Genomic DNA, 15,146 nt, shown 5'->3' on the forward strand with positions numbered 1-15,146 from the left:
TAGCTTCTCTCTCTTCGCTTTCGAGAGTTTCGAGACAATAAGACCTTAGCAGTTGCTCCCGCCCGGGGCGGATTTTATCCTGATGGGATAATGTTCGTTCTCGGAACGGCTGGCTTTCTCCTTTCCTGTCTTCCTTCTCTCTTCAATTTCGGGACGATAAAACCTTGGCAGTTACAATTCCCTTTATCAAATCTCCTTAAAAGAACTCTTTTCGATAAATAATTCGTCTTTTTGACCTCTTTTTGTTTCCAGGCCTGTCACTGTGGGCCGTGGGTCAGTCGGGCATATTCGGGCCGCACGCCCCCCTCCTCGAGATGATGCTGTTCGCGGCCCTCATTTCGGCCGTCGATCCCGTGGCCGTTCTGGCCGTCTTCGAGGAAATTCACGTCAATGAGATCCTCTACATTGTCGTCTTCGGGGAGTCCTTGCTCAATGATGCCGTCACTGTGGTAAGTGTCTTCATCTTTTGTGGTAAGTGTCAGTGTCAGAACAGTTTGGCGAGGAAAAATTGGCGAGGCAAAAAGTCTTCTAGGCTTTAAATGGCCCTGGCAGTAAGTAAGTAAGTAAGTCTCAAGGTAGAAACACACTACTATACGGCCAAGATCGCCATCAATGTTCCCATTACACACGACAGTCACGACACGATTATTTTCCGAACTACAATATATCTCTGTCTCTAGTTTTTCTTTTCCTCTTTATTCCACGCGGCACTTCCGGTCAACTTCATACTTAGTCCAGGTAAACTAGCTGTAGTTCAGTTACATACTTAGTACCTTAGTCCAATTAAAATAGCTAAATAGTTACTGTATATTGTAGTCTGTCAATGAATTCAATTTTGCACTTTTCTAATCTTTTGACGTTCAAAATGACGTCATAGTTTCTATGAGTATCATGTTAATCATGTACCTTATGTGTTTTCCTTTAGGTATACATCTTTTTCGACATAATTATCTTTTATGAAGTACTTGTGTAGGTACCTACCTAATGTAAGTCTGCGGGTTCGATTCTCGTCCGGGGCAGGTTCTTGGAGGTTGATCATTGTTAGAATCATACAATCATCATCATAATTGCAACATGAGATATTCAAACGGTACTAATATATGATATAGGTACGTATTATGTTTTATGCGTGACGAAAACTCGTTCCTGCGAATGTGCAGAAACCAGTTTTCGTCAAATAACATTAAAGAGTTCAGTTAATGGGACGCTAATTTTGGTTGCAAAAACTCGCTACAAAATAAACCCAGAAAATAAACGAAACCTTGTTTAGACTGCTGGAGTAAAGGGACTTTTTAGTCTTATTCGAGAAGGATAAACAAGGTATATTCTATTCTGGTCTATTTCTTCCCAGGTGCTCTATCATATGTTCGAAGCCTACACAGAGATGGGCCACAACAACGTCCTCTACGTGGACCTCCTGTCGGGCCTCGCGTCCTTCTTTGTGGTCGCGGTAGGTGGGACGGTGATCGGGGTGATTTGGGGTTTCCTGACCGGGTTCGTGACCAGATTCACCAATGAGGTTCGCGTCATTGAACCGATCTTCATCTTCGTTATGGCCTACCTGGCGTACCTGACCGCGGAGATCTTTCACATGTCCGGGATTTTAGCGTGAGTATATACGAAGTACTTTAGACTTGAACTTCTGTACTTGAAATACATCCGAAATACTTTAAATTATTTTGACCTCATTTATACGAATTGAATTTCTTTTTTGTTCAACGTACCTACTTGTTGTGAAAGTACAGGGTGCGAACAAACAATTTCACTATTACTTTCTATTACTACAGTATAGCGGAGCTATACTAGTAATGAAAGTATTGCAATCGGTCCAAATTTTCAAAATCGGGAAATGGGTGGAAATATTCGTTTTGGGGTCCCCTGATTCCAAAAAAGTGGTTTTTAGCCCATGGTCTGTACGTTACGTACGTACGTACGTATGTATGTATGTATGTACGTACTACAGGTTTAAATGGGAAAAAGTAGAAAGTTGTGAACAAAATATCTCAAGAACGGTTTGTCGTAAAGCGATGAAATTTGGTATGCTATCCCGGTATGGTCCAAGAACGCGACTGTAACAATTTGGTAAAAATCGGACAGTCACCCATCCAGATATTAACCAAAGTAATTGTTACTAAACCCTCATTTCGTGGAAAATGTTGAAAAGGTTGTGAACAAAATATCTCAAGAACGGTTTGTAGTAGAGAAATGAAATTTGGTATGCTATCCCGATATGGTCCAAGGACGCGACTGTAACAATTTGGCAAAAATCGGATAATCACCCATCCAGATATTAACCAAAGTAATTGTTACTAAACCCTCATTTCGTGGAAAATGTTGAAAAGGTTGTGAACAAAATATCTCAAGAACCGTTTGTCGTAAAGCGATGAAATTTGGTATGCTATCCCAGTATGGTCCAAGGACGCGACTGTAACAATTTGGCAAAAATCGGATAATCACCCATCCAGATATTAACCAAAGTAATTGTTACTTAACCCTCATTTCGTGGAAAATGTTGAAAAGGTTGTGAACAAAATATCTCAAGAACCGTTTGTCGTAAAGCGATGAAATTTGGTATGCTATCCCAGTATGGTCCAAGGACGCGACTGTAACAATTTGGCAAAAATCGGATAATCACCCATCCAGATATTAACCAAAGTAATTGTTACTTAACCCTCATTTCGTGGAAAATGTTGAAAAGGTTGTGAACAAAATATCTCAAGAACCGTTTGTCGTAAAGCGATGAAATTTGGTATGCTATCCCAGTATGGTCCAAGGACGCGACTGTAACAATTTGGCAAAAATCGGATAATCACCCATCCAGATATTAACCAAAGTAATTGTTACTTAACCCTCATTTCGTGGAAAATGTTGAAAAGGTTGTGAACAAAATATCTCAAGAACCGTTTGTCGTAAAGCGATGAAATTTGGTATGCTATCCCAGTATGGTCCAAGGACGCGACTGTAACAATTTGGCAAAAATCGGATAATCACCCATCCAGATATTAACCAAAGTAATTGTTACTTAACCCTCATTTCGTGGAAAATGTTGAAAAGGTTGTGAACAAAATATCTCAAGAACCGTTTGTCGTAAAGCGATGAAATTTGGTATGCTATCCCAGTATGGTCCAAGGACGCGACTGTAACAATTTGGCAAAAATCGGATAATCACCCATCCAGATATTAACCAAAGTAATTGTTACTTAACCCTCATTTCGTGGAAAATGTTGAAAAGGTTGTGAACAAAATATCTCAAGAACCGTTTGTCGTAAAGCGATGAAATTTGGTATGCTATCCCAGTATGGTCCAAGGACGCGACTGTAACAATTTGGCAAAAATCGGATAATCACCCATCCAGATATTAACCAAAGTAATTGTTACTTAACCCTCATTTCGTGGAAAATGTTGAAAAGGTTGTGAACAAAATATCTCAAGAACCGTTTGTCGTAAAGCGATGAAATTTGGTATGCTATCCCAGTATGGTCCAAGGACGCGACTGTAACAATTTGGCAAAAATCGGATAATCACCCATCCAGATATTAACCAAAGTAATTGTTACTTAACCCTCATTTCGTGGAAAATGTTGAAAAGGTTGTGAACAAAATATCTCAAGAACCGTTTGTCGTAAAGCGATGAAATTTGGTATGCTATCCCAGTATGGTCCAAGGACGCGACTGTAACAATTTGGCAAAAATCGGATAATCACCCATCCAGATATTAACCAAAGTAATTGTTACTTAACCCTCATTTCGTGGAAAATGTTGAAAAGGTTGTGAACAAAACAACCCCAAAAGCCCAGCAAATTCCATTCTAAAAAATTAAAAAAAAAAAAAAAAAAAAAAAAAAAAAAAATGTCATCAACAAAGGAATCGAAATTTTAATTTAACTTGAAGCTCACTCTTTTTGATGAACTTTTAAATTAGAAAAAAAACTCATTTTATATTTAACTAGGAAAAACTATCTAAATTTCATTCAAGCTTGAATGTACGTACACTTTAAAAAGAGATTACTTTTTAAATAGGTATACCTACATCTGGTACATATTAAAAGTTTAAAAAAAAAAAAAAAAAATGTCATCAACAAAGGAATCGAAATTTTAATTTAACTTGAAGCTCGCTCACTCTTTTTAATAAACTTTTAAATTAGAAAAAAAAACTCATTTTGCATTTAACTAGGAAAAACTATCTAAATTTCATTCAAGCTTGAATGTACGTAGGTACACCTTAAAAAGAGATTACTTTTTAAATAGGTACATATTATTATGTAATGTAGGTAAGTAGGTACCTAAATGTCTTTCATTTACCTAATATTATTTTATTTTAATTTAGGTACAAGGTAGGTATTTAGTAGATTTTTCTTTCTATTATTTAATAAAGTACCTACCCTGTTTAGTAGAGTATAACTTTTTGAAAACACAGATTTTCGACTTTGTTAAAATTTAATTTTAATTTCAAAAAATTATTCTTGAAAAACCTACCTATTGCGGTACTTCTTTTCAAAATAAACTCACGCTTCACAGCTTCACTCTTTTCTTATTCAATGTTTTTAATTTGTTACACTTGAAATGAGTGATCATGAAAAAAGATTCGGATGGTATTTTTGTAATGGGAGAGTATGTTTTTCGTTTTTGGCATACGGACAAAGTTGTTTCGAAGGGACTCCCAGCGCAGACACATGTTTCCGCGAACATGTTGCCATTTAATTAATGAGAAACGGCTCCGTAGTCTCCGTACTGATGAGCTGATGAGGGATATGTCTAAAGGTGTGTCCAAACATAGTCGACCGACCGTCGATCGACATCGATTGATAATTGCCTCGGTGGTGTAGTGGTCAAGGCGCTCGCCTGGTAAACAAGAGGGCGTGGGTTCAATCCGAGCCGAGGTATGGAATTTTATCCTCATATACACTGAAGGGATTTTATATTGAAAGCGTGACGTATACAGGGTGACGAATATCTTGGAAATAATTCAGGGTGTCCCAGACAAATCGATTAACTTTACTTATGAGGTCTTTCAAGAGCAACATGAAGCTAGAAAGGCGAAAGGAGAGGGAGAAGAAGAAGAGAGTAGGGTAGCCACTTAGCCAGCCTTGTTAGCTGGGAATGTAGCACCTTGTAAGCGCTGGATCGCTGGTTCTATTCGCACCCCGGGCCCGGGTCGACGTTTTTCTTCAGCCTCTCTATCAGCCCTGATTGCTTTGGTCTGATATTTGGTTTTGGCTACAAAATTTTTACGAGTGGATCATATACATAATTTGAGAATTTGACCACAATAATAGTAGTAGCCTACTGTTGGAGTAAAGGGACTTTTCAGTCCTAGGCGAGCAGTACAAATAAGCACTATTTATTATTATTATTATTATTATTATTGTTCGACGGCCGTCGACTTTGTGTGGACACACCTTAATGGAGCCCACATGAAATCAAATAATCCAAGAGAGAGAGAGAGAGAGAGAGAGAGAAAACTGATCCTGAAGCTAGTCCAAAACTCTTTGTGAGCCAGTCTAGTTTTGGTTGGTGTAGGACGCCTGCCTGGTAAGCGCCTGGTCGAGGGTCCGTTCCCCCCTGGGGGGACGACCTTTATCCTTAACAGATAAAGCTCGTTCTCGGAGTGACTGGCTGTATCTCCTAATCTCCTATCTTGTCCTCATTCTCTTGGATTTTAAGTCATGAAAGTTCCCTCATTTAAACCTCTGCTTCAAGTAGAGTAGGGTGGGGCTTAACCACTTCTAATGGGACCCTTGCTGCACGGGCCTTCCTGGCATTTTGTGCTCTGTATTATGTGTCCACCTCCGGAGTGCAAACCTAGTGTGATACCGCGATATTAACTCGGCCACGGAGGTTGCTCTTATATGGCCTAGAACTGACTCTATACCTGACACCTGATCAGGTCTACCTGATAGTGAGTGGCTGGCCTTAATATATTTGGCGGCATATGTCTATGTTCCAGGGTTCCACATGACGCCGCGTCTCAACCAGATCTTCCCGGAGTCCTGCCTGCTCATTTTCGTCGGCGTGGTCATCGGCGTTCTTCTCTTCCTCACCACCAACATACACATCCACCCCCTCACCCCGGACACGTTCTTTCTCTACATGCTCCCGCCTATTATACTTGACGCAGGCTATTTCATGCCGAACCGTCTCTTTTTCGATCATCTGGGAACGATTCTGCTGTTCGCCGTCATCGGGACGATTTTCAACACGCTGTCAATTGGTAAGTTTTTTGTTTTTATTTGTCTTTTTTTCAAATCTCATAGTCACTTGTGTAGCACATTGCATACCTACTGTTAATTACAGGCTTTCATACAATTTAAATTCTGTGCAATAGGTACATCTGGTACATGTATACTTTTTCGGGACCCCACACAGTTCCATATCTTTATTCTGATGTACTTGAGCCTATTCACCTCCTTCTCTCGCCTCACTTAGTTTTGTCCCAGCTAGGCTAGGGTTTCGGTTTGGCGGGGACCGAGCGTTTGTTTGGCCAGGTCTCACGTAGGTATTCGAGGCCATTGTATTCATCTCCCTTCTCGTCTCAGTTTTGACTGTACTCGAGCCTATTCATCCCCCATCTCACTTAGTTTTGACTGTACTTGACCCTATTCATTGCTTCCTCCCGCCTCACTTAGTTTTGTCCGTACTGGACTGGGGTTTGGGTTTGGCGGGCCCGGTTGGTCAAGGCGGAGCCAGGTCTCATGCACCCACATGGCGGAACATACTGGCGTACAGGACACATAGGATGGCAAGGCAGTCACTTAGTTTTTTCCGTGCTAGGCTGTGGTTTGAGTTTGGCGGGGCCAGGCTTTGGTCTCCCGCCTCACTTAGTTTTGTCCGTGCTAGGCTGTGGTTTGGGTTTGGCGGGGCCAGGCTTTGGTCTCCCGCCTCACTTGGTTTTGTCCGTGCTAGGCTGTGGTTTGGGTTTGGCGGGGCCAGGCTTTGGTCTCGCGCCTCACTTAGTTTTGTCCGCACTAGGCTGGGGTTTGGGTTTGGCGGGGCCAGTGGGTCTGGGCGGGGGCCAGGTCTCATGCACCACATGGCGGAACATACAGGCGTACAGGACACATAGGATGGCCAGGCAGGTACCGAGAGATATGGACAGGATACCGGACAGCGCGCCCATGTGTGGAACACAGCCTTTGTGATATTGACCATTTTCTTTTGTAGCTTGTATAGAACTTTAGGTAAGTAACGCAGATCCTCAAATAAAATTGGGAAAAAATTCACTAAAAGGGGAATCGAACGAAGTAAATACTAAGTATCAACTCAATGAGTTTTAAGCCTTTGAACAAAGTCTCTGTGTAGGTATATTCGTAATTCCTCAGTCACTCTCTATACCATTCGACTTTTTTTTTTTTTTTTTTAATCATAATTTCAACACTGTATTTGAGAAAATGTCCATTCGACTTTTTTTTTTTTTTTTTTTAATCATAATTTCAACACTGTATTTGAGAAAATGTATCCAAAACACAGCAATAACTGAAATGTTACAATAGGTACATGAAATGTTTTTTTGAGGTTTGATAGAGGGAACTATAACTGCTAAGGTCTCATCATCCCGCAATCAAAGAGAGAAGGAAGGCAGGATATGAGAAAACCAACCCTACCGAGAACGAACATTATCGGTTTAGCATAAAATCCGCCCGGGGCGGAAATCGAACCCGCGGCCCAGCGCTTATAAGGCAGATCATCCGACCCTTTTTTCCCATCAAACACCCATTTTAAAATCGACAACCCAACAGCCCTGGGAGGTGACAGACTTAAATTTCCGGTCTTCATTTTAAGGAGACGAGCTTTTTAATTTCAATTTAATAGAAAATAAATATTATACATAGAAAATGTATTCAGTGAAGCTTCTTCTTCCAGATTCTGTATTTTATTCAATTTCATTTTCTAATCCCAGAGGGAACTTTTTCGATTTTCTATTTGCATCGGAAATGAGGTTGATTGGATTTTATTTTAATTTTGCGGCTTGGTTTTAAGTTCGTTATCTTTTTCTTATATTTTAAGCCGTCATTTAAATAATTTTACTGTTTTCTATTCTATTCCTTTCCCAATTATTTTCATTCTTCAACAGTTCAACGTCTTTGGTCCTTCTTTCTCTTTTTCCTCGTCCTCTTCTTTGTCTTATTGTTATTTTTCCATGTCCTTTAGCCCTAGGGTGATTGCTTTTAGGCTGACATTTGGTTTTGGCTACAATTTTTACGAGTGGATACCCTTTGCACTCAACCTTTGCTATTTATTTCAGGCCGGTATCCTCCCTGTTTAAAGTCCCCCAGGCAGGCTAAGTTTAAAGTCAATCAGGCAGACTAAGCTGGTCCCCGTTCAAAGTCCCCCAGGCAGACCCTGTATATGACAGCAAGCTCATCAAATTTCCAACCAGTATATCCTTGTTATATTCCTCGTCCTAGATACATAATTTATGACTTTAATGTCCCGCTTTTTAGCGCTTTCCATACGCTACCCACAGCGTCTACCAACGTCAGTGGTGTAGTGGTTAGCGCGGTGGACTTTGGGTCTGGAGGTAGGAGAAGAGACGGGAGCACGCGAGATAGCCAGAGGTTGATGGTCTCTTGCCAAGATTACTTGGCCCGTCCCGAACCGCAGTCAACCATCATGAGACCTTCGTACCACCCTACCACGCAGACAACCACCTGTGCTCCTTTGAAGCATGATAAACCCTTCGTAACCTCCACCTAGCCAGGCCCGAGATAGCCAGAGGTTGATGGTCTCTTGCCAAGATTACTTGGCCCGTCCCGAACCGCAGTCAACCATCATGAGACCTTCGTACCACCGTACCACGCAGACAACCACCTGTGCTCCTTTGAAGCATGATAAACCCTTCGTAATCTCCACCTAGCCAGGCTGGTTAGGGTTTGGCTGCTCTGATCCCTATTTATAGTCCCACAGCAAGACACTGGTCTGCTGATCTGCTCTCCGTTTATGGTCTTCCAGCCAGCCCCCAGCTTTTACCAATAGGTAGTAATGGTCTTTCTTCCCAGGTGCTCTATCACAAAATTAGCGTTCCCTTGACTTTCGCACCCCGGGCCCGGGTCGACGTTTTTCTTCAGCCTCTCTATCAGCCCTGATTGCTTTGGTCTGATATTTGGTTTTGGCTACAAATTTTTTACGAGTGGATACCCTTTGCACTCAACCTTTGCTATTTATTTCAGGCCGGTATCCTCCCTGTTTAAAGTTCCCCAGGCAGGCTAAGTTTGAAGTCAATCAGGCAGACCAAGTTCAAAGTCCCTCAGACAGACTAAGCTGGTCCCCGTTCAAAGTCCCCCGCCAATGTTCGTCACGACGACCATAGCTGTCATTTACTTCACAGTGTTCTTCCAAGTAAGTTCCTATGTAACGTAAAGCTGTGTACACGCATAGTCGACCTCGTCCATTGACGAGGTGAAGAGGTGAATCTAAAGTTCGCTTCGGGCGGGAATCAAACCCGCGACCTAGCGCTTACAAGGCAGACGCGCTACCAACGTACCTACCAAACTACCTATTACCCATGCTGTCATCTGGGTGGGTTTTAACCTCACCCTTCTGAGTGGGCCCCTGGAAAAGCCCAAATGGTCACCCATCCGGGTACCAACCATACACAACGTTGCTTGGCTTCAGTGATCCCTCGAGAACTGGTACATTTAACATGCTGTGACTGCTGGTTGACCATACAAGAAAGACAGGTACGCAATGAATCGATTATGTTGTAGCTAAGCCTCCTTTTGTTACCTATTACTCATGCTGTCATCTGGGTGGGTTTTAACCTCACCCTTCTGAGTGGGCCCCTGGAAAAGCCCAAATGGTCACCCATCCGGGTCCGGGTACCAACCATTCACAACGTTGCTTGGCTTCAGTGATCCCTCGAGAACTGGTACATTTAACATGCTGTGGCTGCTGGTTGACCATACAATAAGCCTCCTTTTGTTAAAAATCCTCCACGTCAATGTCTTCATCCAGTAGACCCAGGAATGGCTACACCAGGTGGAATCAGTTCTATCCATCAATGCCCAATTCCATTCTATGTTTGTTTCAGGGAATCACCATTAAGCCTTTAGTTAAGATTCTAAATGTAAAAACCGCAGAGAGGCGAAAGCCAAGTATGAATGAGAGAATACACGAAAGAGTAAGTACTGTCAAATCATGAAATAGGTAGATAGGTACCCCTTTGTGGTACCTAAACTAGAGTCTTATCACAATATTTGTGTATATATTAGCATTACCAAGTGCCTCATTTGCAGTGCAATAGTCCTAAACAGAAATGGACGCGGCACACAAGGGATCAAGAAGAGACCGCCTTAATATAATACATAAAACTCACAAAAGTGCCTCATTTGCAATTCCCATTTTCCACTAATATTTTCACATTGGTAATGCCTCTGGTCGCTGCTCGATCAAAGTAGCTAGCTACTCAGTTGTCTTCATGAGGCTGGGTAATTGCACCCCAAGCACAGAGGGGAAAATACTTCTACCCTAACGGGAACCACCCACGGAGGTTCTCTCATAATCCGATCCTATTCTCTTTTCTACCCAAATTCTATCTGGGTTCTACCCGGACAAAATCCTATTGTGGTTACTTGGGTCACCCCTTTAAGACATTCTCTCACGTCTTCCTTCTTCCACAGCTTTATATGATCTTAAAATTTTTGGCACTTGGTTTAGAAATCGACCATTGTACGATGTACTACCATGTATTATATGTGCAAATAAAACAAATATTCTACGAGTGGATACCCTTTGCACTCAACCTTTGCTATTTATTTCAGGCCGGTATCCTCCCTGTTTAAAGTCCCCCAGGCAGGCTAAGTTCAAAGTCCCTCAGGCAGACTAAGCTGGTCCCTGTTCTAAGTCCCCTAGGCAGACCCTGTATATGACAGCAAGCTCATCAAATTTCCGACCAGTATATCCTTGTTATATTCCTCGTCCTAGATACATAATTTATGACTTTATTGTCCCGCTTTTTAGCGCTTTCCATACGTTACCCACAGCGTCTACCAACGTCAGTGGTGTAGTGGTTAGTGCGGTGGACCTTGGGTCTGGAGGTAGGAGAAGAGACGGGGACGGGAGCACGCGAGATAGCCAGAGGTTGATGGTCTCTTGCCAAGATTACTTGGCCCGTCCCGAACCGCAGTCAACCATCATGAGACCTTTGTACCACCGTACCACGCAGACAACCACCTGTGCTCCTTTGAAGCATGATAAACCCTTCGTAACTTGTGGTTACTTGGGTCACCCCTTTAAGACATTCTCTCACGTCTTCCTTCTTCCACAGCTTTATATGATCTTAAAATTTTTGGCACTTAGTTTAGAAATCGACCATTGTACGATGTACTACCATGTATTATATGTGCAAATAAAACAAATATTCTATATTCTATTCCACAGCTGATGGATCACGTGATGGCGGGGATCGAGGACATCCTCGGTCGTCATGGCAACCACCACGTGCGCGACCGGTTCAAACGGTTTGACAACCGGTTTATCCGACCGTATCTGTTGCGGGATCACCAACAAGGGGCAGAACCGAAGATCCTCGAAACCTATTCGAAATTGGCGATGAAGGATGCGATGGAGTTTATGAGGCGGAATGCGTCAACAATAGGCGGAGGCAGCATTACGGGAACGGACTCGATGAGTGCGATCTTCCGCAACTATACCACGGGTCATTTGAACGGAAGGTAAGCCGCTAAAGTTAAGGTAGAAACACACTACCATCACGTCACGTCACATGAAGGTCGTGAAGTCATGGGGAGCCAGAAAGATGTAGTTCAAAGTTTTCCCATTCACAGCTGATGGATCACGTGATGGCGGGGATCGAGGACATCCTCGGTCGTCATGGCAACCACCACGTGCGCGACCGGTTCAAACGGTTCGACAACCGGTTTATCCGACCGTATCTGTTGCGGGATCACCAACAAGGGGCAGAACCGAAGATCCTCGAAACCTATTCGAAATTGGCGATGAAGGATGCGATGGAGTTTATGAGGCGGAATGCGTCAACAATAGGCGGAGGCAGCATTACGGGAACGGACTCGATGAGCGCGATCTTCCGCAACTATACCACGGGCCATTTGAACGGAAGGTAAGCCGCTAAAGTTAAGGTAGAAACACACTACCATCACGTCACGTCACATGAAGGTCGTGGAGTCATGGGGAGTCAGAAAGATGTAGTTCAAAGTTTTCCCATAGTACATATGTACTTTAAAGTTTTGTAGGTAATCCCGGTCAGCCACACTACTATCACGTCACGTGATTTGACGTAATGGATGTGTGTTTCTACGTCTACCTTTAAAATAAAATAGAATATATCCTCTTTATAATGGGAGGGAAAAGGGAGGACGAAAGATGTTAAAGGGAACTGAGTTCCAGAGGGTCTCCCGCGTGTAAGGCGAGCGCAGTGACCACTACGCCGTGGGAGCTGACTCCCATTCTGGCAGTATAAACAGAGTATGTATATTCTATTCTATTATCTAATTCCTAATTCTATTCAATTCCACAGTTCTAGTCTGACTCAGCTGGACAACACGAGTACGTGGAATATAGATCTGCAAGAGTTGGACTACAACCCGTCCAAGAAAGACCTCACGGATGCGAAGATCCATCATCTTCTTTCCGAAGAACTGTGTATGCCGCAGAAGAGGGTAAGATATTAATTTGGACACTTTACCAAATATACCCATCATTTTTCGGATCATTTTTATTTATTTGCCAGTCTAGTTTGGAGGGTAGCACGTCTGACTTGTAAGCGCTAGGCCGCGGGTTCGATTCCCACCCGGGGCGGATTTTATCCTGAACGGATAAGGTTCGTTCTCGGAATGGCTGGCTCTCTCCTATCCTGTCTTCCTTCTCTTTTCACTTTCGGGGCGGTAAGAATTTAGCAGTTACAGTTCCCTCTATCAAACCGCTTGAAAAAAAAAAAAAATTTTTCGATTGCAAATATTTCAACGGGTTACTTTCTGGTGTTCTCGTGTCGACCCAGCACCTAAATGAGAAGCATTGTGTCTCTCCTCCCCCATCTGATGAGAGACATACTACGAGATGGGAATGCTACAACACACACCACAAGCGTCTAATGTAACAGTTGTTTTATTGTTACGAATTAAAAACGGGGGTAAAACACTCTTTTTTCTCTAAAGGAATCTAAAGAAACTTTGTTGGGGTTGATATATGTACTAATACAGAGATACAATCTCATTTCCAGGACGGTAGTAAACAGAGTCACGTGACGTTTCCTGGAATTCAACAGAACGGATCCGCCAAACAGTTTACGTCAGGTAAATTACATACGTGTTTCTCATATTTAATTTCTTACCTTATCGATTAATCTCAAATTCTTTGTGGTGAAGCAGAGATTTTTCACAACTTTAGTGGATGTCACAACATTACTAAGTGCCTCCTTTGCAATCAAATTTCCATATTTCAATAATCTTTTTACACTGGTAATGCTGCCACTGGTCGCTACTCGATTGAAGTAGCTACTCATCAATTGTCCTCACGGGGCTAAGTGCACCCCGAACTTCAAGCACAAAGCCAAAAAAAAAACTTCGATCCCGCCAGAAATCGAACCTGGGACTTCCGGCGTGCAAGCTTAGTGTGATACCCACTCGGCCACGGAGGCTACCTTCAATTTTATGCTTTACCGTTTTAGCAGCTCGAAAACGTGGAGAAATTGTGTCATAGAGGATATGCGAGAGAAGTGAGTGACAGTAGCAAGGGCACAAGACCGAGCGACTTGGAATAGACTGACTAAAAACGTTGACCCTGCTTGAGCGGGAAAAGACGGCGTAAAAGAAGAAGAAGAAGAAGAAGAAGAAGAAGAAGAAGACCGCTTTAGCAGCTCGAATTTCGGGCATTTCGTCAGTAAATCTTGTTTCTCTCTCCAGACTACATTGACGAGGTGCTATTAGAGTCTGAAGTGTCCTCCAAAGACGGCAAGACTACGGAATGGGAATGTGGAGGCATCACGTTCTCTGCAAATCCTTCCTGTAAGTACTCACCACCAAGTACCAGTGTGCTTCCACAACCTGTATCAATATCGCACATCTATGAACGATCTTACCACAGGGGGTTCGAATTCCGGCCAGAGCGGAAATTTTCCAACCAGACTTTTCCGTTTTGGTTAGGCATGGATCTAAAAGAATGTGCCTTGAGGTAATGCGAAAGCTGTGCCGAGGTACAATCTTTTAAAACCTCCTTCTTTTTTTATCCTAATATTTCAATAATCTTTTTACACTGGTAATGCTGCCACTGGTCGCTACTCGATTGAAGTAGCTACTCATCAATTGTCCTCACGGGGCTGAGTGCACCCCGGACTTCAAGCACAGAGCCAAAAAAACTTCGATCCCGCCAGAAATCGAACCCGGGACTTCCGGCGTGCAAGCTTAGTGTGATACCCACTCGGCCACGGAGGCTACCTTCAATTTTATGCTTTACCGTTTTAGAAGCTCGAAAACGTGGAGAAATTGTGTCATAGAGGATATGCGAGAGAAGTGTGTGACAGCAGCAAGGGCACAAGACCGAGCGACTTGGAATAGACTGACTAAAAACGTTGACCCTGCTTGAGCGGGAAAAGACGGCGTAAAGCGGGAAAAGACGGCGAAGAAGACCGCTTTAGCAGCTCGAATTTTGGGCATTTCGTGAGTAAATTTTCTTGTTTCTCTCTCCAGACTACATTGACGAGGTGCTATTAGAGTCTGAAGTGTCCTCCAAAGACGGCAAGACTACGGAATGGGAATGTGGAGGCATCACGTTCTCTGCAAATCCTTCCTGTAAGTACTCACCAAGCACCAGAGTGCTTCCCTGCTTCCACAACCTGTATCAATATCGCACATCTATGACCGATCTTACCACAGGGGGTTTGAATCCCGGCCAGAGCGGAAATTTTCCAACCAGACTTTTCCGTTTTGGATAGGCATGGATCTAAAAGAATGTGCCTTGAGGTAATGCGAAAACTGTGCCGAGGTACAATCTTTTAAAACCTCCTTCTTTTTTATCAAAAAAAAAAGAAGTTAATCCAGAGTTTAAGAAATACTGGCCTGTGTAAATCAAATGGTTGACGTCAACGAAAACCCTCAACTCTCTGTGTTAACTCTCAGTGGTAAGCTGGTAAGATCGGCCAGTAATGGAATAACCTAACTTCTTCATTTTTTCGAAAACT

At 42.8% G+C, this 15,146-nt stretch overlaps 1 protein-coding gene across 1 annotated transcript in view; it reads left to right on the top strand.

The window, feature by feature from the left end:
* Positions 1 to 252: 252 nt before the first annotated feature.
* Positions 253 to 15,146, top strand: part of LOC103513877 (sodium/hydrogen exchanger 2-like) — a gene marked incomplete at its 5' end in the record, with an annotated part of 25,061 nt that continues 10,167 nt past the window's right edge. Inside the window, 13 exons of the mRNA XM_026826937.1 lie at positions 253 to 449; positions 1,352 to 1,608; positions 5,499 to 5,530; positions 5,946 to 6,209; positions 7,075 to 7,176; positions 9,222 to 9,334; positions 10,026 to 10,115; positions 11,375 to 11,667; positions 11,757 to 12,071; positions 12,489 to 12,630; positions 13,191 to 13,263; positions 13,873 to 13,974; positions 14,656 to 14,757. Coding sequence (XP_026682738.1) covers positions 253 to 449; positions 1,352 to 1,608; positions 5,499 to 5,530; positions 5,946 to 6,209; positions 7,075 to 7,176; positions 9,222 to 9,334; positions 10,026 to 10,115; positions 11,375 to 11,667; positions 11,757 to 12,071; positions 12,489 to 12,630; positions 13,191 to 13,263; positions 13,873 to 13,974; positions 14,656 to 14,757 — 2,082 coding nt within the window. The remainder of the gene's footprint in view (positions 450 to 1,351; positions 1,609 to 5,498; positions 5,531 to 5,945; positions 6,210 to 7,074; positions 7,177 to 9,221; positions 9,335 to 10,025; positions 10,116 to 11,374; positions 11,668 to 11,756; positions 12,072 to 12,488; positions 12,631 to 13,190; positions 13,264 to 13,872; positions 13,975 to 14,655; positions 14,758 to 15,146) is intronic.

The sequence above is a fragment of the Diaphorina citri genome, unplaced genomic scaffold (assembly GCF_000475195.1).
Source record: "Diaphorina citri unplaced genomic scaffold, Diaci psyllid genome assembly version 1.1 scaffold42, whole genome shotgun sequence".
Taxonomy (NCBI): Eukaryota; Metazoa; Arthropoda; class Insecta; order Hemiptera; family Psyllidae; genus Diaphorina; species Diaphorina citri.